Genomic DNA, 22849 nt, shown 5'->3' with positions numbered 1-22849 from the left:
AGTCATTTTTGTTTCATAAATGAGGTCAGTGACTACTAATTTTTAACTTCCTAGAAAAAGGTTCTAGAACTAGGACCGTCACTAATGCAGCCAATGGACCACACACAGATGTAGCTGCTGATGAAGAAGAGATTCTGGTAGAACCCTGCCCTTGACAGCAGTGTACTGATGATGAACCTGGAAACTCACTGTTCTGTACAGCAGCGAGGAGCCTATGTACCCTCTCCCACCTCCCATACATCATGAAGCATGCATCCAGAGTGGCACTGTAGTTTTTAAAGCCAAAATAAGGGCTGCAGCCCCTTGAGCACGAAGCTGCTGCTTGATGTCTCCCACTGTGAGAGCACCTTTCTGACGGGTTCTCAGGCTCAAGTCTGAGGTCAAAGCAGAATTAGGATAGGAACCTGCTCCACACTGACAGCTGCTGCTAATGCACTGACTTCAGCCCCATGGCTTTTGGAGAATGTTTAATTAGTTTTCTTACTACCAATAGTTATCTCTGAGAAAGCTTAATCATGTATTTCGATTGTTTTTTTTTTGAAGAGATGATGGTTTTTCCCCAAATCAGATGAAATTTTTGTCCCTGGCCTGGATTTAGATGCTTACCTAATACAAATTTGTCTGATTGTAAATGTTACTATTCAGTTTTCTCTTTGTAATTATCCCAGAGTAGGTTATTTGCTTTTCAAAACTAGGCAGGTCTCATAGAGGCCCAGAGAAACCACCCACGGGAAGTAAGGAACTCTGCGGATGGTGTGGGACCCTTCTCTGTGTCCTGGATTCTGCTGTAGGAAGTTGGGGAGTTTGACTGGGGAGACCAGGGACACAGCTGCTGGTGTACTTTCTGTGTTGGGTGTTTTGCCATGTTGGGATGAGGTTCCAGCCCATTTGGAACAGAGTATTCACTTAGAAGTACACATCTACCAGTACACGAAAACTACTTCATGTCACTGTCTTGCCAAATAGAGTGTGCTGAAACTTCCATTCCCAGTGGAAATGTTTGTTCCTGTTCCATTCCTATGGTATGCAGCTCATTGATGATGAGCTTGATTTTGGAAGGCTGGGGTTTGAATAAAATTGTTTGTATCTGTTTGTGATCATAGAAACCACGGAGAATATTTTATGGGAAGTTTTGAAAGAGGGCATTTTTGGTTTACAATATGGTCTTGGTACTACATAAAATTTACTTGGGGAAGGAGGGTTGGGAACATCTCAGAGGAATGGGAAGTTAATACAGGTGATAAAATAGGTTCCATGAGGTCTGTATTACTATCAAAGGTGCAATATGTGTGTCAAGGTCCTGTCAGCTTTCAGCTGCAAGTAACAGAAAACCCACTCTTAGGGTCTTAAATAATAAGGAACTTTTGTTTAAGTAACGAACTTAACAAGGCCTCTAGAGGTAGACAGTTGTCATTCAGTTGTGATAAGAGCTATACATTGTCCTTTTTGTGATTCTCTCCTCCAGACCATCCCTTCTCTCCATCTAGGTTTGTGCTTGGATCTGATCCTTTTATGGTAACGGTGTCATGTGTCACATGCAGAATTGACCATTTACAGATACGGAAAAGGGCATTGCTTTCTCTTGTGTCTTATGAGACATGAGAGTCAAAAGACTTCCTAGAGTTCCCCTGCAGATACTCCTCCATGTGCCATTGGCCAGAATGTCTTCACATGCTGAACTATAAAGCAGCATTGCCTGGGAGAAACTACCATGACTGATTCAGTCTTTTTAGGAACTGCTAGGGCTTGAGCCAGGCAAACCTGGGTTCCAACCTGGCTGAACTACTGAGTAAGGTACTTCAGTTAAATGACTTAACTTCTCTGAGACTGCTGGGCCCCGCTGTAAAATAGAGCTGATAAATGTTGCTTTTCAAAGGTATTACTAATATTTCTTAAGTTTCTACAGTGCAACAAGCACTGTGCTATGTGATATAAATAGATTTAATCCTCAGAACAATCTGGGAAGTAAGGGGATATGGTATGGTTAGATCCCATGGGGGTTCATTTTCCACAGACTGTTCAAGCAGCACATAGAGTTGGTAGTCTTCAGGTGGAAGGGAGTTGAGATGGCCCAGAGGCGAGGTCACAGATTATTGTCATAGTCAAGATGTGACATTTTGATGAGTTAACTTTATGTAGTGGCATTGGAATGTAAAGCAAAGAATGGCTTCATGAAATATTTAAAAAATAGTAAGCAATGGAATCGGTGTTTAAAATGAAGCATTGGGATGAAAAAGGGTTTTTAGATTTCCACTGTAAGAACCTTGAATAAGCAAAATTTGGTTTTGAAATTGTGTTAGAGCTTTTTCAATTAGTCCCTAACACAAATAAGCTTTTAGTTTTTAGGAATATTTCTCAACACTCTCACTCTCAGCGTAAGATGGGGCTTACAGTGTGTACTTTATAGGGTTGTTTTAAGAACTTACTGAGTTAATATTAAGAATACCGTCTCGTGATAGTAGTACTGGGCACAAAAGTGCTCAGCAAGTGTTAGCTATTTTTTCTTTAATTTGCACAGAATTACTTGCTTTTTCTCTTTATTCTCTCACACCTTTTTAGAACCATACAGATAATCTCTCCCTCTGTAGTCTCGAAAATTTTGAAGTCACTTATTTTAACACTTACCGAGGTTTCACATTTATTCAGATACGCATGGAGGTGAGGGAGGAAAGACTGGAGCTGCACCTGCACCTGAGCCGAACCCTTGACGTGGAAGCAGCTGTTACACTCTGGAGAAAACAGGGGAGGCCACAGTTGAGGAGAATGTAAATTTTAGAAGGATGCCACAATGGAAATGTAAGCTGTAGTGAAAATACAGCATTCTTGTCAAATATTAGAGGAATAGCCCACTTCGTTAAATCTTCTGAAATAAAACCTCTTTTTAACTGTAAATACTATAGGATATAGTATAACAGCTACCTGAATATCCATTACCTACAATGAACAAATGCTGACATTAGTGAGGGGTAGTGTTAATTTTACTAAAGACTTCTTTTTATCACAGGAACATATCAATAGGTTAAAAATTGAAGTCCCCTTTTGTGTAGTTGACTGAAGACAACTGAACCCCCCCCCACCACCACCACCACCACAGAATTCTAATGGCTGACCTACGTCTTATTTCTGTAACACTGCCATGTGACTGTTTTTCTGGTTGGTGGCTGGCATTCCATGTGGCAATATAGAGACCCAAATTTTATAGTTAATAGACTTATTGTAGTGATCACATTGTAAGGTACATAAATGTAGAATTACTGTGTTGCACACCTGAAACTAGACTCCCTTCATTTTGTGGTTACACCATCTTCAGTAAGCACATGGTTTTTGAGGTCACACGCTCCTGTGTATGAAGCTGATAGAAAAGAAGAGAGTCTGTGAAAGGCACTCTCACTGCTTAAATTTCTTGGTCTTCTTCATGCGACTGGCATCATTTCTGCTCATATTCCGTTGGTGAGAAAAGTTACGTGGCCCCCCACCTTGATCAGGATATAAGGTTGCTGGGAAATACAGTCCGAGGACTAGAAGGAACGTCTGTGAAGAGGGTGTGCAAAGTTGTGGTGAAGAGCCAGTTTTCTCTAGTATAGTTACTTTATTAAAACTCCCTGCACCATTCACCTTTCCTTCCAGAGGCATCTACTATCTTGAACATGTAGCATATAGTTCACCTTTTTATATTTTTATGATGTGTGCATAGCCATAAAAATATATATTATTTTGTGTCTATTTAAAATTTGAAACAATTTAAAATGTTATCTTTAAATGTTTTACTTTGTGTCATTTTATAACATTTTGACTCAACATTGTGTTTTTACATCTGTTCCAGAATCTACATTGAGGTCTAGCCCATTCACCTTAACTGATATATAGATTTCATTTATGAATACAGCTCCATTATTATTTTTACTTTTCCCTCTTGATGAAAATTTAGGCGGTTTCTGGTTTTTGACTATTATGAACATTAGACACGTTCTTATTCATGTCTCTAGGGACAAATGCATTTGTTGCCTTATGTTAACAGGAAGCTTAACTTTGGGGTTGAGACTACATACACGGTTTCTATTTTTTTTTTTTTTTGATACTGCCAAATTGCTCTCTAACATTGTATTATTTTACAGTCAGAATTTATGGTGCTCCTATTTTCTCACATATTCATCAAACATTAGGGGGGGTTAGACTTATTTTAACAGTGTAATGGATGAGATATTTTGATTTGCGTTTTCCTAATTACTATAAAGTGATGTTAAACATCTTTTTCATATGTCTACTGGCTGGTTAGTTTTCAGTTCCCATGAATTGACTGTTCATATTTTTCATCCATTTTTCTATTTAATTATTTATGTTTTTCTTACTGATTTATAATTCTATATGTATTTTGGATATTAATTTTCTTACATCTCTTACAAATTAACTCTTTTCAAACTGTGTCATGCTTTACCTTTTAATGGTGATTTTTGTCATGCAAAGATTTTACATTTTGATATAGTCAACTGTGCCTATCTTTTCCTTTATGAGTTGCTCTTGTATTTTTAAATCACAGTCCTCAGATCCTTTGACCTTCCTCCCATCAATGGGGTCTGTATCCCCCCTCTGAATCTGGGCTGTATGATCCCTTGAACAATAGACTGTAGCAGAGGTGACATTGTACCATGTTGGGGGCCCAGGCTTTAAGAAACTGGCAGCTTCCACTTCCTGTCTCTTGGGTTGTTTTTCTAATGCAGCCACCATCCTGTGAGGAAGGAAGCACAAGCCTGCAGAAGGGACGTGGATCACGGCCATCAGCCAGTGCTGACTTGCCGTCCTTGCGGGTGAGCCATTTCATTTCAGAAGTGGATCCTCCAGTCCTCAGTCCAGCGCCTGGGGCAGTGGGAACGGTAGTGGGCTCTCTCTGCTGGGTGGTGTCCGATTTGTAGATACTTGAGCAAAATCAGTGGTTTTTGTTGTTTGAAGCCACCACTGAAATTTAGAGTACTTTTGTTGCACAGCTGGAATAGCGGTGCTGTGTGTGTCTTATCTGGGAAAGCCTTTCCTACCCTGAGGTCAAAAGATACTTTCCCTCTTTTTGTATAATACATTCAAAGCTTGATTTTTCACACTTAGTTTCTGTGATATATCTGCAAATTATTTTTTAATTGTGATAAAACACATATAACACAAAGTTGACCATTTTAACCATCTTAATAAGGTGTAAAATGTAGTGGCATTTAGTACATTCTTAATGTTATACAACCTCACTACCATCTAGTCCCAGAACATTGTCATGAGCCCAGAAGAAGACCCTGCACCCATTATACAGCTTATATGGCTTGATACGGAGATCTTACTTTTTTCCTAGGTGTAAAGCCAGTTTTCCCAGTGCAATTTATTGAAGAACCTTTCTTTTTTTCCTCCCACAAATTAAATTTAACATGCTTTCTCCATCACCTTCCAGGTTCCCTATATATACTTAGGTTTGTCACAGGGATATATATCTTCTCAGTCCTCTCACCCAGGGATTTTAGAAAAATAACTTTATATTTATAAATACATTGACTTTCAACATTCTTACGGTTTTCTACGTGTGTATATTTTTCTCTGTGAAACTGTAACAGATTTTTGAAAGGCCCTCCATGTGACGAGGATGCCAGGACTTTCCACAATTACATACTGGCCTCATTAAAACTGACGATGTTTTACGAGTTTTGTTGTAAAGTCATACGTTCCTGTGCAGATCGGTCTAACTATATTATAAATGCCTCTTGATAGTAACTCATAATGCTTTGAAAATTTGCATTTGAAAAGATCGTGGCTTTAAATGGGATTATTCTTAAGTATACATATCTATCTTACTGTTGTGCCACACTGACTGGAGCCAGTGTGTCCATGCAGTACCCCAGACTCCTTTTGGTAGGTGATATAGCCTCCAAAGACATTTGAAGTCAAGTAAGGACTACCTAGTTTTTTACAACCTATTATCAACTTGTAATAGTAGTAAATCTCAGACCCAATTCTGCCCACGAAGACACACACATACAGAGATTTAACCAAATATTCACACGCAGGCACAGAGCAGTTCTTGAAACTTGAAGAAACCCCATCTCTCAGTCCTTAGAGAGGCTCTGACCAACACCTTGCAGAAAACAAAACGGCAAACAGACCCCTCCCGCTTTCAAGCTGGCTAGAGGAGCATTAAATTGACAGGAGGGAGTCATCCTTGAGGGAAAAGTGTCCGTGCCCACTGAGTTCCTCCTTGGCTCTGGTCATGAAATCATGGGCCAGATCATTAACATACTGTTTAGTCAGTCAACCTATATTTCTAAATGCTTTTTATTTCACAAATGGGACCCCACTAATACTCATCATGCTAGTTATAGCTCAATAAAACTTTTCTAACATTCAGTATGGTGATTAGCAAAAAGGTCATTTGTCCACGAAATACAGATAATAGAGGCTTTTTTAGTAGCCAGCTCTAAAATAAGGGTTTTTATTATGACTACAGTTGACCACCCCCCAAATTTATGTATTGTAAATACTTCAAAGTACATTTCAGACATCATGATCAAGAATAGTCAATATTGCCCTGGCCGGGTGGCTCAGTTAGTAGGAGCATTGTTCTGTGCACCAAGAGGTTTCGGGTTTGATCCCTGGTTAGGGCACACGGTCCCTGATGGGGACATTTACAGGAAGCAATCGGTGGATCTTCTCCCTCTTTCTCTCTCACTCTCTTCCCCCTTCCCTCCTTTCCTCTCTCTCTAAAATTAATTTAAAAACAAAAAAATACATCTCCTCGGGTGAGGATTAAAAACAAAAAGAATAGTGAATATTTTTAATAAAGCAAAAATGTCTCCTAAAAGTAATATAAATATCAGTTCTGCTACCTAGACTTTTAAAAAAAATCCTCACCCAAAGATACGTTTATTGGTTTTAGAGAGTGGAAGAGAGCAGAGAGGAAGGTGGGGGGGGGGGAGAGACAGACAGACAGACACATTAATCGGCTACCTCCTGTCTGTGCCCTGACCTAGGATTGAACCTGAAACTTTTTGGTATGATTATGCCCCAACCAACTGAGCCATTGGGGTCAGGGCAAAACAGCTGTGTCTTATAGGTGTTTCTGTATTTTGCTGTGTATAATGCATACTTTTTTACCCAAATTTTTTAGGGAAAATTAGGGTACACATTATATATGGGCATAATGATTACCATGGGTATAATCCATGTGTGTGTTGCACACCAAAACATGGATACACGTTATACATGGCAAAATACGGTTGTTCCTACCAAATTGTCCCCTCAAATTCAGTTGTGTCCAATATGATTCTCAGATTATTTTGAAGCTTTGTAACAATGCTAATGTTAGAAAATCAGTTGTTTGTAACTTTTAAAGTTTTGGACACAATATTGAGAACTCTTTATTGCTTAGTTTATTAAAATTAAAGTAGAAATCAGGAATGTTTATATAATTGTAAGGTTTTGCTTCTGTGCATAGAATGCTGAGAAATCTAAAATTAAAATGATCAAACAATGTAATATCCCATAAAATGATTTGATATTGGAATGTGGTACAGTAGAAACTAGTGTGTTTCTGTTGTGTTACAGTAGAAATTAGTTACAGTAGAAGTTGTGTTTGTTTTTCCTTTGTTTCTTGTCTCTGTTGTCACCTAGCACACTCAACAGCAGTGTGACAGGCAAGCAGCTGCCTTCACCAGCACTGCCAACACCAGAGATTTTTCTAGGCCTGTTGCACACTCCTTTCATCCGTCAGGACAGGCAAGGCAGCTGTCTTTCTGTCCTGGTGCAGCGTTGGCATGGTTTGCTGAGGCAGCTGCTAGCCTGACTTCACAGCTGGGGAAATAGCACTTGGTGTTAACAACAAAATTTAACACAAATATGAACAAGATAATTGGGGGGCATCTTTTCATCTAAGATCTTACCTAGATTTAATGAAACCAGGGCTATTGATTCCTCCTAAAAATTATCTTAATACAGGTAATTAGTAGAAGGATATTGAAGTTTTAATTGAGTTTTCTTCTAAGCTCTCCCTCTCTCCTTTCCAGAATCTCCCCTTCCTAAATGACTTAGGGCAGGAACATACCACTGTGGGGTTTTGTTTTGTTCATACATGGGCACCGTATTCAAAATTCTTTTCATCTGTAGAAAGCATATGAGGTATTTTTCTTATATTAGCCATAATGATAATAGCTTGTTAGAAAAAATTTTTAATGTCTATTATTTTTTTTAGTATTTTAAAAGGAATGCCAACAACAGTTTAATTAACTTTAAATGATAAAAGTACAGATACTGGTCCAGAGATTGGTTTGGTAAGTCGACATAAATGTTGGTATTCTTGAGAACTGACCCTGCAACAACTCTTAGTCCAGCCTTCTAGTACCATTCCTCTCAGCTTTGCTTACAGAAGTTTCATGAAAGAAACCAGTGTTGAGAAACCAGAGAATACAGACATTGCCTAGAATTGGTCATTTAGCCAGAAATTTGGGGATAGTTCTGGGATTTTGAGACTCATCTTTAAAATCCTAGAGATCACATGCCTTTACTGTGAGCAGAGTCACTCCCCAAAATTGAGCCGTCCTGGGGTAGTTATAAAGCATTGTGCATGCCAGTGACAATTTGTCAATTTTTTAAAATTGTGACTTTATTTCTTCTCTTCTTCCAAATGCAGTTACTTCTTGAGTGCAGCCCCGATCAGCCAGGGACTCAGTACAGGCCCTGTTGCCCTCAATTTACTCGTTTTTCTGTGGGGTTAAATACAGTCCCTGAACCTCTTGAAGCAAATCAGAAATTTTTCCTGCAATTTTAAGTTCATTGTACTCCAGTATCTTCTCACCTCAGTAGGAAACACTGTGTACATTAGGGGCTCAAAATTGATTTTCAGATATATCTGACTTAGTTTATTTATTATTTAGTCTCTTCAATACACAAAAGTAGGTTTATAGTTGTTTGTATGGAAAATAATATAATAATAAATAAGAATGTAAGAATAAACTATTTTGCATACTCACAACTGTAAACCTACTTTTACCGCACCCTGTGTTTCTCCAAATGATTCAGTTCACAAAGTAAATACCAGAGATTTTGCCTTTCATTTTGTTTTCTTTTTCTTTTTTTTTTTTTGTCTCATTTTTTTTTTTCTTAGAGATACATCTTTTCTAGGATGGGGCCAGTGTTCCACTAATCTGATTTTATTTAAAATTTTAATTTTATTTTTAAGCATAGGTTTATGTCACTGATTTATCCATTAGTAGGAAAAGGGGATTATACATACTTACAAATGATGATTTCTCTTCAGGTATTTCAATACCTAGGTCCAAAATACAATGAAATATAGTCAGTGTTGTGCTCTTCATTGCTTTTTCATGTGTGAGAAAACTCTTCCAACAATTCTTCCTACCCCAGGGGTGCTATAGATTGCTTGCTCTGTCAGTACTTGCCTCCATCTCTTTTGTCCAGCACTGTATGCCTCCTTGTCCTTTTCTTTTCTTTTCTTTTTTTTTTTTTGAGAGTGCTGGTAGAATTTCACCTAGCATTTCAAATGTAGATGATGCATTGTCTGGAAAAGTTGGCTTTGAAAAAAGTAGTTTGAATCTAAGTGAATTATCACCTAGGCTATGTGTGCAGCAGCAACTCGATACTGTGGGAAAACTACACGCCACCTTTGGAGATGGTGGAAGAAGAAAAATTCTGCTATATAGATTCTTTGGCTGTGAAATACAGAGCTTCTTAAACATTTGTCTAATGTTCTTTCCAAATTCGTAGTATATACCTCATCTTGCAAGACTGATGTCAAAGCAAAATTTATAAGAGAAACTTTACTCATTTGTCTAGGATAAGTAAGATTCCTGTGACAGCTATGCAGAGCAGAGCAGAGCAGAAAACCTGCAGATAATGTGGAGTTCTAAAATCAGTGGCTGCAAAGCCTCTGTGTGAAACCTGGTGTCTTCTTAACAGACATTTCTGCTCAATTTGTGTAATTTATTCATCTCACTTGAATGTAGAGAATCATAATGTCTGGGGATGAAGCCCAGAAATCAGCCTTCAGCTCATCCACCAACAACCTCAAGTGCTTACTAAAACTGAAAACTAGTGCTTCCAGCCCCAGTGCTTCCAAACTATGTCAACCTTCATTAACATGTATTTTTGAGTAAGATTATTTGGTTTCCAGCTAAAATGGGATTAGACAGGGTTTACTTTTAAAACCGCCCTAGGAAATTGAGGAAAAAGGCCAGGGGATGGCAGGACAGATAATGATAACATTGTGAAAGAGACCTTGTAGCCAAAAGGTACTCCTTCAAAGGAACACCTACAGTGTAATATTTACTTACAGATTGTCTTAATGATGACTGAGGCCTGGCTGATTTTTTGTTTTATTTTTATTACAGAGATGATAATTTATTGCTTATACAATAAATTTTTAAATGCAGCTCCGTTCACAATGGCCAAAAAAGGCAAGGAAGTATGTGTATTATATAGGCACTCTGCCTAGGAATATTTTCTGCTTGAAAACTAGCATGCAAGCAAAAGCATCAAAAAAAGTAATAATGCGTTCATTGATGACATAGAAAATGTTTGATTGCATGATTGCATCAGGATGAGACTTAAGGAATCCCTGTGTACCTGAGCAAGCAAGCAAGTTTGTCTGAGAGTGTGTCCTGTTCTCAAATGTGTGAGAAGGTAGTCTACCACAGAAGGTGTTGATTTTCAGGGTGAGTAAAATCATTTTGAAGGGAAGGGTGAAAATCCTAAGTGAAAGCTGGGTAGGGTTACTGAATCCTGTCTTAAGGAATCTGTAGAGAAACTCTGCCCTAGTCCTTGAGCAAGTTCTCTGAAACTTTGACTGCTGGTGCCTGTCAGTGGTAACCTGCAGTGGGTGTCGCCACAGCCGCCTTTCCTTCCCTTCACCCCTCCCAGAGCCAGCTCAGCACGCCAAAGATTCCTCCACTCAGAGAAGCTTTCATGTTAAATGTTTGGTTTCACTTCATAGATAACTTATAAATGCATATAAAGATATTTTTTACTTATTTATGGGATCACATCAGAGTTCCCTGAACAGAAGACCCACTTATATGACTTAACATATAGCCCAGCTTCTCTAGAAATCTGTGGGGTCCTCAGTTGACAGTCAGTATACCTTTTTGACAGATTTCAAAAAATTGTCCAACTATCTCTGAATTCTCATATGTCACACACTTAGTTTGGGTGTAACTCAGTTAAACAAATGGACTCTGTCAGTGTCTCTGAGGACAGGGAAACTGGTAACAAGCAAGTGATTTTGATCTGGTAACATTCAGTGCTAAAATTCAACCATAAGTTGTCCTGTGATTTCAGCATTCAGTTTACTTCTCTTGACACAGTAACACTGTGAAATGAGCACAGATGAGTCAGAGAGCCTGGTTTGAATCCCAGCTCTACCCTTTACTAGCTGTGTGACTCCAGGAAAGTTTTTCACTTGGGAAATGGTGCTAGGAACATCTACTTGTAAAGTTGAAATAACATATTGAGTACAAAGCACCACTTATGGCAAATAGTAAGAGTGAAATAAACTCAATTAAAAACAAGTGCTCAGCGAAGGCATGTGTGTTTCTGTGTCATTCCTCACCAATGTTTGGTAACAAGGTATTCACCTTTCCCTGGGTTGGCAGACATTCCCTGGCAGTTTGCTTATTCAGTCATTAAATCAGAAGGAATTAATGACTGTACATTCTTTGAAAGTTGTATTATTTGTTGACAGGTCTTCACATACCTAGTTTAGTATTTGCCCTTTAATTTTATCTATGAACATGACTTAGTGAATACAACAGTTGGAATTATTAATGTCTAGAATAAGAATACTTTACAAATATAACATGAACTCTGCTGTGTATAGAGAAATCCAGATCACAAACCAGAAGACTTTATTGCTTTTCCAGTGATGGATTTTAAATACTGTGTAATAAACTGGTGTCACTTAATAGAGTACAGGTCTGTCTAATTTATTCAACAGCTACTTTGCAAACACCTTTTTTTTTTGCCACTTTAAGCAAATAATTTTTTTCAAAAGAAATACAATGGACAGGTTATTGTATCAGAATCACAAACAAGCTATGTGATTTAAAGCTAGTTTACAAAGTATGTCATAGAAACGGAATGATGTAACTCAAGGGCTCAAGCTCACACTTTGAATGCTTTCAGAACTCCTGGATTTTCTGCTTGTAGCTTCCTGACTCCCGTGCAGTATTTCAGAGGAGAGTAAACATATTAAATGTAAAATGTTAGACATACCTTTATCCTTTTAAAATAAAATTAGAAAGTAATTTCTTTAGTAATCTAGTTTTGTAGTACAAGGTATTATCAAATTATGGAAGGTAAAAATACACTTCATTGTGTCCTTGAATTAAAGAATTAAAAAACTTCATTATTTTCCATTTATTCCATTTCTACCAATAATTACACACACACAAATTTTAGTTTTTGGTTATGTTGTTTCAGTCTACTAAAAATTAGAGATAATTTCACATTCAGGTCTTTCAGGAATAAAAAGCAGTGTCAGTCAGTTCTATCTCCATTAAAGTTTTTGAGTTATCATTTTGTGTTTGCCTGTTATTGCTTAAAATAATCTAAGAGATTCTGTTCCTATTCCCTTAAATTATTGTACTGACTCCCTTTTCATGTATATATCTTGCTGCAGCTTTCATGTGAAATTGTACATGCTTTCAATGGAACCGTTTTTGAAAACCCAGGAAAATGTTAATGTGCATTTGAGAAAGAATGAATTATTCTTTTTTTTTTTAATGATAATAAGTTAATATTTGCCATCAATTCTAAGAGGCAATAATTCAGGGACTTTTTTCTGGTTCTAAAACTAATGGTATGTTTATTATAGAATATTACCACCATGAGATAATCCTATTACTAACATTTTTACTCCTTCTAAGGAAGCTTACATTTATTGAAAGGTTGGTTCCCTTCATATATCATATTTTATAACCTATTTTTATTTATTAACTTTATATACAGTGTACATTTTTTACTACACAGTCTGTTAAGCCTCATTTTTCTTGATTGTAGTACTCGAGAAATGTATCTTAATTTATTTAACAAGTCCTCTATAGTTGAATATTTGGCTATTTGTAAGTTGCTTCTATTTTAAACAAAGCTACAGTAAACATCTTTATGCTCATCTCTCCTCACTTGTATGGGAAAAAATCCTGAAAGTAAAATTGCTGGGCCAATAGGCATAAACACTCATTTCCAAATTGGTCTCTAGAAAGGTAGTACTAATTTAAAATCCCAGCTTATCTATTCCTTTGCAAATGTGGGCACTCTATTTTTTAAATATTAATCATATTGGCCCTGGCTGGCGTAGCTCAGTGGATTGAGCATAGGCCTGTAAACCAAAAGATTGCGGTTCCATTCCCTGTCAGGGCACATACCTGGATTGCAGGCCAGTTCCCAGCAGGGGCCAGTTCCCAGCAGGGGATTCACCAGAGCAACCATATATTGATTAAAAAAAAAAAAATATATATATATATATATATGTGAATTATATTGATAACAAGTTTCTAGATTTATCTATTTGATCATTCAAATTAAGCATTGTATTTTATTTGGGGAGCAGATGACAGTTGTGGGACTATAAATTGTAATTTTCTCTGGTGAATTCTTGGTCATAGTCCTTGTCCGTCTCTGGGTGTACCTTAATTTCTTTTACTTTCTTAAACCCGAATATTAATTTGAGGTGAGGGTAGGCATAAGAGAAGACTTTCTTGGTATAAAATGTGCCAAAATGTAATATTCTTATGGGAATAGTGGCTTATATTGTAAATTTTCTACAGTGAACATGTAGTTTAGAAGATTTTTTAATTCTTAAGGGTGTATTATTTTTTAGTGTTTTATTTGGCTTTATCATTCAATAAACATAATTGAAGTTTTAGAATATTCTTAGAATTAGATAGCTTCTTTTTATTAATACACTAGTAGGGATCTTTATCTTTCAAGTCAGCATTCTTCTCAGGATCACAAGTTATGAAATCAGAAAACAAACTTTACTGTATTTTCAGGATTTGAACTTAATAATCTATGGCAGATGTAGTTGTTTGACTGTCATGTAAAACAAACAAACAAGTAAAAGGGAAAAGGAAAGGAATGAAAGACCATTTCCTTACCAAGCAATCATCCAGTTTATTGTTTAGGAAATAAAAAAGATGAAAACAGAAAGGACAAGAAAGAAAGGAATAAGAAGGGAGCCAGTTTTGTGTCCTGTTGGCACACAGATGTCCCTGTTGGCAGCCCTGCAGCCTTAGGCAGGACTGGCGTTTCTGCAGACGCAGGATGTGAGGCTTCTTTGTTGGGGACAAAGTGTTACCTGTGGTGGGAATTGCAGCAGTGATGTACTGTCGATTTGCAACGGAGACAGTGCACTCAAGTAGCTTTGTAGGCAGTGGATCGTTTCAGCCAGGCCTGGCTAATAACGCACTCATCTTGGCGAAACTCTGTGTAAAGGTAGAGCCGGCGGAGTTTTGTGGTCATGGGACCTGTCCCAAACTTGGACATAAGAGTGACTTTGCAAACACTAGTTTTTACAACCAATTCGTTTAATGTCATCCAGTAAAAGGGTTTGTGACTGTGAAGTTAGAACTCTAACCACTTTTCAAATGGAATTTTTTTTTTTAGTGGTAAACACTAAACTAATCTAATTTAGAACTGTTAAAGAAAATATCTTTTTTAATTGAATTGTTACTTTTTAACCCACTTGTTCATTTAGGATAAGGTTTTGTCACAAAAAAGAATGTATAAAATACATGGTTTTACATTTGTATTCCTGGACTGTTTTTTGTTCAAATATAAATACTATATTGTTCAATGTTTGAGCCATCACTGGAGAACAAAAGTGAGTATTCTGTAATTTGCTTCTCAGTGTTGTCTGTCCTTCCACACAGCTCACTTAAAGTAAAACAATTAACTATTGCTGCAGTAGATGTTAACAAAAATGTTAACTCTATTTTAAGGTAAAAATTTATACTTTCACAATTGATCATTAAGTTTTTTAGTTGTCTGTCCCTTCCCCTCTTTTATGTTCAATATAATATAGAGGGAATTTTTTTTTTCACATCCATCACCTCACGTACTTTGTGTGTGTGTGTGTGAGAACATGTAAGTTCTACTCTTAGCAACTTTTGGTTATACAATGTAGTGTTATCAACTATAGTCACCATGTTATACGTTTGATCCTTAGGCCTGATTCTTCTAATAGCTGAAAGTGTATGTCCTTTTACCAGTCTGTATTTCCCCACCCCTTTGCCCCTAGCAACCACTTTTCTACTCTGTTTCTGTGAGTTTGGCTTTTTTGTTTGTTTGTTTGTTTGTTTAGATTTCACACATAGTTGATATCACTCAATATTTGTCTACGTGTGACTTATTTCATCCAACATAATGCCTGGAAAGTCATCCATGTTATCTGAAATGGCAGGATTTTCTTCTTCTTTGTGGTTGAGTAACATTTCATTATATGTATACACCAGCCATATCTCTTTTAGCCACTTATCTGTTGATGGACACTTAGGTTATCTCCGTATCTTGGCTGCTGTGAGTAATGCTGCAGTGAACTTGGGAGTGTAGCTATCTCTTCAGTATCCTGGGTTTTTTTATATGCACCGCAGAAGTGACAGTTTCATTTTTAATTTTTTGAGGAACGTCCATACTGTTTTCCGTGGTGGCTGTACTAGAGAATGTGTTCATCAACAGTGCACAAGGGTTCTTGTTTCCCCATATTCTACTCGGTGTTCTAGTGTCTCTGAAACCTCTCTGATTGTCCGAGCTACGCTTTTATATTCTTAGTGTTTCCTGCTGGTTGAGGGGTTAGAATGAATTTTAATGGCCTTTTAATTACTTACATAGAATCTGAACAAGAAGTGAAAGAAGACTATAAAAAGTCATAGGGCCTGGAACCTGTGAGATCACCACTAATTAGATGGGTTGTTGAATAAGAGATTGAACTAGTATGTTCATGGAGGTTTAGAGCTTTATAAGAACCATTGATATCTAGTCAACGCTGTCTTCTGATAGAAAAAAAGTGAGACCCAGAGAAATTAACCAGTAATGTTCTCTTCTAGTGACAAGTCAGGAACTGATTATGATGCTCTTAATTCTTATATCTAAGTTCTCTTTTCTGTATTCTTTGGTCTCAACATCAAATCAAAGTACATTTATTTCCTGAGCTGCTGCTGTATTGAAGGATTCATAGTATCTGATTCTTACCTTGAAGAAACCTACATTCTAGTTAAAAACAAGGTAGGGTCTCATTAAAAGCGATTGGTAACAAGAGACTTAAATAGTAGTTCAAGACAGTAGTAGAAGCCAGATAGATCTCAGAGTACTACTTTGTTAATTGCCAAGTGAATTGTGCAAACCAATTATTTTTGAAACTCAGTAAAAGGATGTACACCTTCAGAGTAGGGTAGTCAGAGCAAGACCTTTTTCATCGAGGTTGAGTTTGTGAGGTAGGACTGGACTTTCTTGTCTGCCTCACTGGTGAATTCCCACTCCTATAAAAACATTATGAATGTCAGCTTTTCTCCCACGGGTTCCCTGACCTTTCGTTCTTCATAGAATTCTTTGCATTTACCTATGCCTCTAGTATTAGGATTTCACATTTTATCATAGTTGTTTATCTCCCCCACTAGACTCTGAACTCTTTAAGATCTAGACTTATTTTCATATACTAAGCATCTGCTTGGTACATAATGGTAAGAAATATGTTTCAAATAAATTGAACATCTGTATGTACTCACACAAAAAGGAATTTATATGACAGTAACATTGTTATGGACAGAATCGTGTACTGCCAAAGTTGGTACTTGAATAAAGTCCAGACCCCCAATATAACTCTATTGGAGATAAGGCCTATATGATGATGCTAATAAAGGTTACCTGAGGTCATAAGAGTGAGGCCCTAATCCCAGGAGACAGAAGAGCACTCTCTGGTGGTGTGCGTACTGAGGGAAGGGCATGTGAGGACACGGTGAAAGGACCCACCAGAAGCTGAATCAGGCAGAACTTTGATTAGGGACCTCTAGCCTACAGAACTGTGAGAAAATAAGTTTCTGATGTTTTAGACACCCAGTCTGTGGTATTTTGCTATAGCAGCCTGAGCAGACTAATGCTCACATGTATAACTAAGCAAATGTAGGACTAGACATTGCTTTAGAAAAGTAAAGTCTTGCTTCCCTAAATCCCACCACTTGTCTTTGAATTTTGTCAGTTGTTCTCTACATTCATAAGGACCTAACTCAATTGCCAAGTTACCCTGCCTGCCACAGAAAACCTCACAGCCAGGCCTGTACCAGTTATGACAGGAACTGGTGGTTCGCATACCTGTGTAAATTGTTTGTTAAACCAACAAGGGTGCAAGCAGTGTGTTAAAGGAATTGCCTCACCTATTCCTCCCTTCACCACGTATCTGATCACCTCATTTTAATTTTCTGAACAGCACCTACTCCTCTCGGATTTGTTGATTCATTTGTTGTCTTTTTCCCCCTACCACAGCGTAAGCACTGAATCTGGGAACCCTGTCTTTCTCTTTTTTGTGCACTGATGACCCCTGCACCTAGAAGAGTACCTGCTACAGATGGGTCTTTAATATTTTCTGAGCGAATGAAAGAACTAATGAACACATAGATAAGTGGGAGTCCTGGCCGAGGACAAGCACTCAGGCCCAGCTCTTCTCCCTCATGGTTCATACTCTGTTCCCATATGCATAGTCACAGGGTTCTGCCCTCAACAGCAAGGCCGTCTGGGGCCTGGAAACACCCCTCTTTAGAAGTCCCACTGCTATTGCTTATCCACCACTTTAGAAGTCCCACTGCTATTGCTTATCCACCACTTTAGAAGTCCCACTGCTATTGCTTATCCACCAGATCAGCAAACTGACATCCATGGGAAGTTAGACCCAATTTCTTTGAACAGGACATCTTTGAAAACTGTTGTCAACTGCTGTCCATCCCCAGAAGGAATTAGCCCTCCTGCACTGTCAATTTGCCAGCCCCAGTAAGCCTGACCGGCAGACCTACGTTAGTTGTAACAGCAAGTAGCTAGTGATTTGCCTGAACTTTCTGTGTTCAATCAAGGCCTGTTCTGACTAGACTCAAGTTGAGCATTTACTAACTCCTTTCTATGAGTTCTCTCATACAATGTTCCCAGCAATCCTAGCAGGTAGATGCTGTGGTGATTTCATTTCACACAAAAAAGGTAACCTTCCCCAAGATGACATAATGCTCATAGAGTTGTTCACATAAAATAAGTGAATTAGGGAACAGAATTGTTCTTAAACAGTTGGTTGGTTTGTTATCCAAGGTTTTAGTTCTCTCTGACCAGTAAACCAATCAACTGTGGTTCTAGGATGTATGTTCTCTGAACAGAATTCTGTTCTTCATTCACCTTTTCTTGGCAAGTCAAAAAGCTCTAGGATCTTGAGATTCTCTCCTGCACTTTTGTAGACACTGATTCAGGAAGTCCATTTTCTTGGGCAAGGAAAACTAGATACAGATACCTTATACAGTACTTATACCTTATATAATACCTTATACAGTATTTGGGAGGAGAACTGAATGCTCACCAAAGTTAAGTTTCTTATTAGGGACTGCTAATCCCTTTTCATTAGTAAAGGAAAAAATTTTAATTCACTATTCTACCCTGCTCTGTCTTACTTTAAAAGCATAGAATTTATTCTGAGATACTTATATTAGTCATATGCTAACCTAACACTGTTCTTTTGGAATTTTAATATTTTTGAATATGTGTTCTGGTTAGTAAAAGCTTTAAGATAACATCACTATTTTATCCCAAGGAAGTAATGAAAACCACCTACTAAATAAAAACAAAAGCAAACAAAAACACTCACTATTTTAAATCATAAACACAGGGTGAGGCAAATGTAGTTATTTGTTTGAAAAATAATACAATAAATAATAACACAAGAACAAACTGTGTTTTCTGTACTCACAACTGTAAACCTATTTTTGCCCACCCTTATGGGTGGATTCAGAGACTGGTGTGTGTAATTTTTTTTCTTTTGCAGAATTTTATTCCAAAGATATTTGATTCTTGACAATATTTTACTCTACTAGCATTTAGAACAACGTCACCCTCAAGATGCCCATTTGCTCAGAAACAATTTTGTTTCTCAGATGGGAAGCAAAAAAGTCATTAACCTGTTGGACATAACCTTGTGGTCATTGTGTAGTCACAGTAGAATTTTGAGAGGAATGACCCAGAAAATAGAGAATACCCCCAGCCTTCTGAGTCATATATTGTCAACACCTAGGCTGCTACTCAGGATTCAAAGTTATATGAATGCAGCTTTGAGATGGGAAGCCAAGGTCAGGCACAGATATGACAACTGATGGTGGGGTGGTGAGTTCTCATTGCAGACCCCAGTTTACAGAACCAGTTGCAGAAGTTTGGGTAGCATTTGATAATATATATTTATTCTAATTTTCTCAATTTGTCAAATGCCTATTGTGTATAGTGTAGTGAAGCACTACAAAGTGAAAGTTTGAAAGTCTGCATGAGCACAGATTTATTGGAGAGTAACATACGTAATAGAAAAAGATAGCCGTATTTGGCCTTTTAAAGACTCTTTTACACACTGAAGAAGATGATTTAAAAATTGCCTATCTAGGGAGGGGTCAAATAGAAGGAGTCAGATAACTGTTTTCTGGTCAATTTAAGTGTGCATTCTATCTGGAACAAAATTTACCTGGTCATCTAGCCAACAGTCATGTCAAGAGTCATCTTTATCTTCAGGCTTGAGCCAGATGGATAAGCTGGTCATGTATAACAGATGTTGCTCTCTGGAAATAAGGCAGGGTGCCTGTGGATGTGTAGGTCATTAAAAAGTACCAGCTTCATGGTTTGCAAGAGTTAAGTGATGAAAGGTACCCTGATTTAAAATTTTTACTGCACATCTGACCTTCTAACTATTCAGCTGCTCATTTTTTAAATATTTTATTTATTTATCTTTAGAGGGGAAGGGAAGGAGAGAGTGAGAGAAATATCAATGTATGGTTTCCTCTCTTGTGTCCCCTGCTGGGAACTGACCTGCAACCCAGGCATGTTCCCTGACTGGGAATCGAACCACGATCTTTTGGTTTGCAGGCCCGTGCTCAATCCACTGAGCTATGCCAGCCAGGGCTCAGCTGATCTTTTTTTTTTAATTTTTAAAAAATATATTTTACTGATTATGCCTTTAGAGTTCTTTTATTTCCCCCCTTCATTCCCCTCCACCCTGCACACCCCCTGCCCCACCATTCCCCCCTTTAGTTTATGACCACGTGTCTCAAGTTCTTTAAATTCTATATTTCCCATACTATTCTTGCCCTCCCCCCTATTTTCTATCTGCAATCTATGCTACTTATTTTCTGTACCTTCTCCCCCCTTCTCCTCCTCCCACTCCCCTGTTGCTAACCCTCCATGTGATCTACATTTCTATGGTTCTGCTCCTGATCTAGCTGTCCTCTTAGTTTGCTTTTGTTTTAGGTGTGGTTGTTAATAACTGTGAGTTTGCTGTCCTTTCATTGTTCATCTTTTTTATCTTCTTTTTCTTAGGTAAGTCCCTTTAACATTTCATATAATACGGGCTTGGTGTTGATGAACTCCTTGAATTTGATCTTATCTGAGAAGCACTTTATCTGCCCTTCCATTCTAAATGAAAGCTTTGCTGGATAGAGCAATCTTGGATGTAGGTCTTTGGATTTCATGACTTGGAATACCTCCTTCCAGCCCCTTCTTGCCTGTAAGGTCTCTTTTGAGAAATCCGCTGACAGTCTGATGGGAACTCCTTTGTAGGTGACTGTCCCCTTACCTCTTGCTGCTTCTAGGATTCTCTCTTTCATTTTAATCTTGGCGAATGTAATTATGATGTGCCTTGGTGTGTTCCTTCTTGGGTTCAACTTCTTTGGGACTCTCTAAGTTTCCTGGATTTCCTGGAAGTCTGTTTCCTTTGCCAGATCGGGGAAGTTCTCCTTTATCATTTGTTCAAATAAGTTTTCCACTGGTGGCTGTTCCTCTTCCCCTTCTGGTACCCCTATAATTCAGATGTTGGAGCGTTTAAAGATGTCCTGGAGGTTCCTAAGCCTCTCCTCATTTTTTTTTTTTTAATTCTTGTTTCTTCATATTTTTCTGTTTGGTCATTTTTTTCCTTCCTTCTGGTCCGCTCCCTTGATTTGATTCCCTGTTTCCTTTCCATTACTATTGGTTTCCTGTGTATTACCATTCATTTCAATTAGTTTAGCCTTCATATATTCCTCTAATTTGTGACTAAAATCAACCAGTTCTGTGAGCATCCTGATTACTAGTGTTTTGAACTGTGCATCTGAAAGTTTGGCCATTTCTTCATCTCTTAGATTTATCGGCTCTGGGGCTCTGAGTTGTTCTTGAGCCCCATATTTTGATCTGTTCATGCCTGTTACGTATGAGGAGCAGAGCCTTAGGTGTTCACCAGAGTGGGGCCACCCAGGTTGCTGGTTTTTAACGCTGTATGTGGGGGCAGGGTCAGAGAGGGACAATGGCGGTCCCCTCTGCCGCTTCCTGCCCCTGGGGCTTGTGTGGTCCGTCTCACTGCTCGCTCCTTCACTGGTTTGTCTGCCATGAATGTGTAACCGAGGTCAGCCCTCAGTGGGTCCACCCGCTACTCCACACCTGGGATCCGCCCACGGCTGCTGGTGCACCTGGGGTTGCACACCCAGGTCGGTCCAGTGTATCTTTCCTGCCCGACCCCGCTCTGCTGCTGGCTCTGCCCCTCTTACCGGTTTGGCTGAAGGGTTCGTTGTTGTCAGACTTCCATATAGTTCAATTTTCTGTGTTTGGCTGCATTTTTGTTGCTAAAACTTTGTTGTTTTTAAACTTGGTTGTACGAGAAGGTACAGTGCTTCCACCTACGCCTCCATCTTGGCGGAAGTCTAACCTCAGCTGATCATTTTTAATTTGCTTTCCAACTTTCATGCTTTCTTCTGTTGGAAAACCTGATCAGCACTCAGTCAGAGAACCATAAAAGTATAGAAATGGAAGGAGTTTGATGTCATCTAATTCAGCCCTTACTAAAGTGAAACTCCATCATTGCCACAGTGGTCATCCGTCTAAAGAATTCCCTGTGATTTCCTCCATTAATGCACAAACAGCCAATTCCCTCTTTAGCCAGCCTTTCTGACATTCTTCCTCAGATAAAACTGAAATCTGATAAATTAGCTGTCCTAGAACTTCTACCCATTTTCTTATTTCTGCTTTTTTTGAGGCATACAAAATAAACACACACAATAAATATTGAAGCCTTTTTAATATTAAAGCCTTTCACATTCTCCACACAATTCTGTGGTCCTCTTTTTCCTTTTTTATTATTTTTTTCTGCTGAATGCCCTTCTTCCTTTAAGTTCTTCACTCAACATAAAACAGCATATTCTTTCACCATCATCTTCGGGAAAGGACCCAGTTATCAGAGACCATCCAATTGTATTGCCCAGAATGGGTCACAGTACTTTAGATATGGTCAGAAATTGGAGGGAGATTAAGATTATTATGTAGACCATTATGTAGCATATACTTGTAAACTTGTAGTAATTCAGCCTAAATATGAATTAACTTTTTGTGGAGCAAAACCATATTGTTGACTGTTATTGACTGACCTTGCAGATTATCTAAAACCACCTTATCACATGAAGTGCCTTTAAATTACTTGCTTTCTATACTTATCTAGTTAGTTGTCTTTTTTCTTTTTAATGTTACAGAACTACTCGGGCTTTGGTGCCCTCAGATTTTATTAAAGGGTGTGAACTGGAGTGTTTAATAAATGTATCCAGTTTGAGGGTACAAAGGACAAATATTAACGAGG

At 38.1% G+C, this 22849-nt stretch overlaps 1 protein-coding gene across 3 annotated transcripts in view; it reads left to right on the top strand.

Annotated features, from left to right (window-relative positions):
* The window catches only part of TPD52 (tumor protein D52), a 189531-nt gene that overhangs the window by 151978 nt on the left and 14704 nt on the right, over positions 1-22849 (top strand). The window contains exon 3 of one of the 3 annotated variants that reach the window (XM_053661186.1): positions 4719-4805. The exons of the other annotated variants lie outside the window; for them this stretch is intronic. Coding sequence (XP_053517161.1) covers positions 4719-4805 — 87 coding nt within the window. The remainder of the gene's footprint in view (positions 1-4718; positions 4806-22849) is intronic. 3 annotated transcript variants of the gene reach the window in all.

Source organism: Artibeus jamaicensis, unplaced genomic scaffold (genome assembly GCF_021234435.1).
Source record: "Artibeus jamaicensis isolate MK-2021 breed Jamaican fruit bat unplaced genomic scaffold, CSHL_Jam_final scaffold_916, whole genome shotgun sequence".
Classification (NCBI taxonomy): domain Eukaryota; kingdom Metazoa; phylum Chordata; class Mammalia; order Chiroptera; family Phyllostomidae; genus Artibeus; species Artibeus jamaicensis.
The sequence above is the reverse complement of the archived record's forward strand: the minus strand, read 5'-3'. Positions and strand labels throughout refer to the sequence as shown.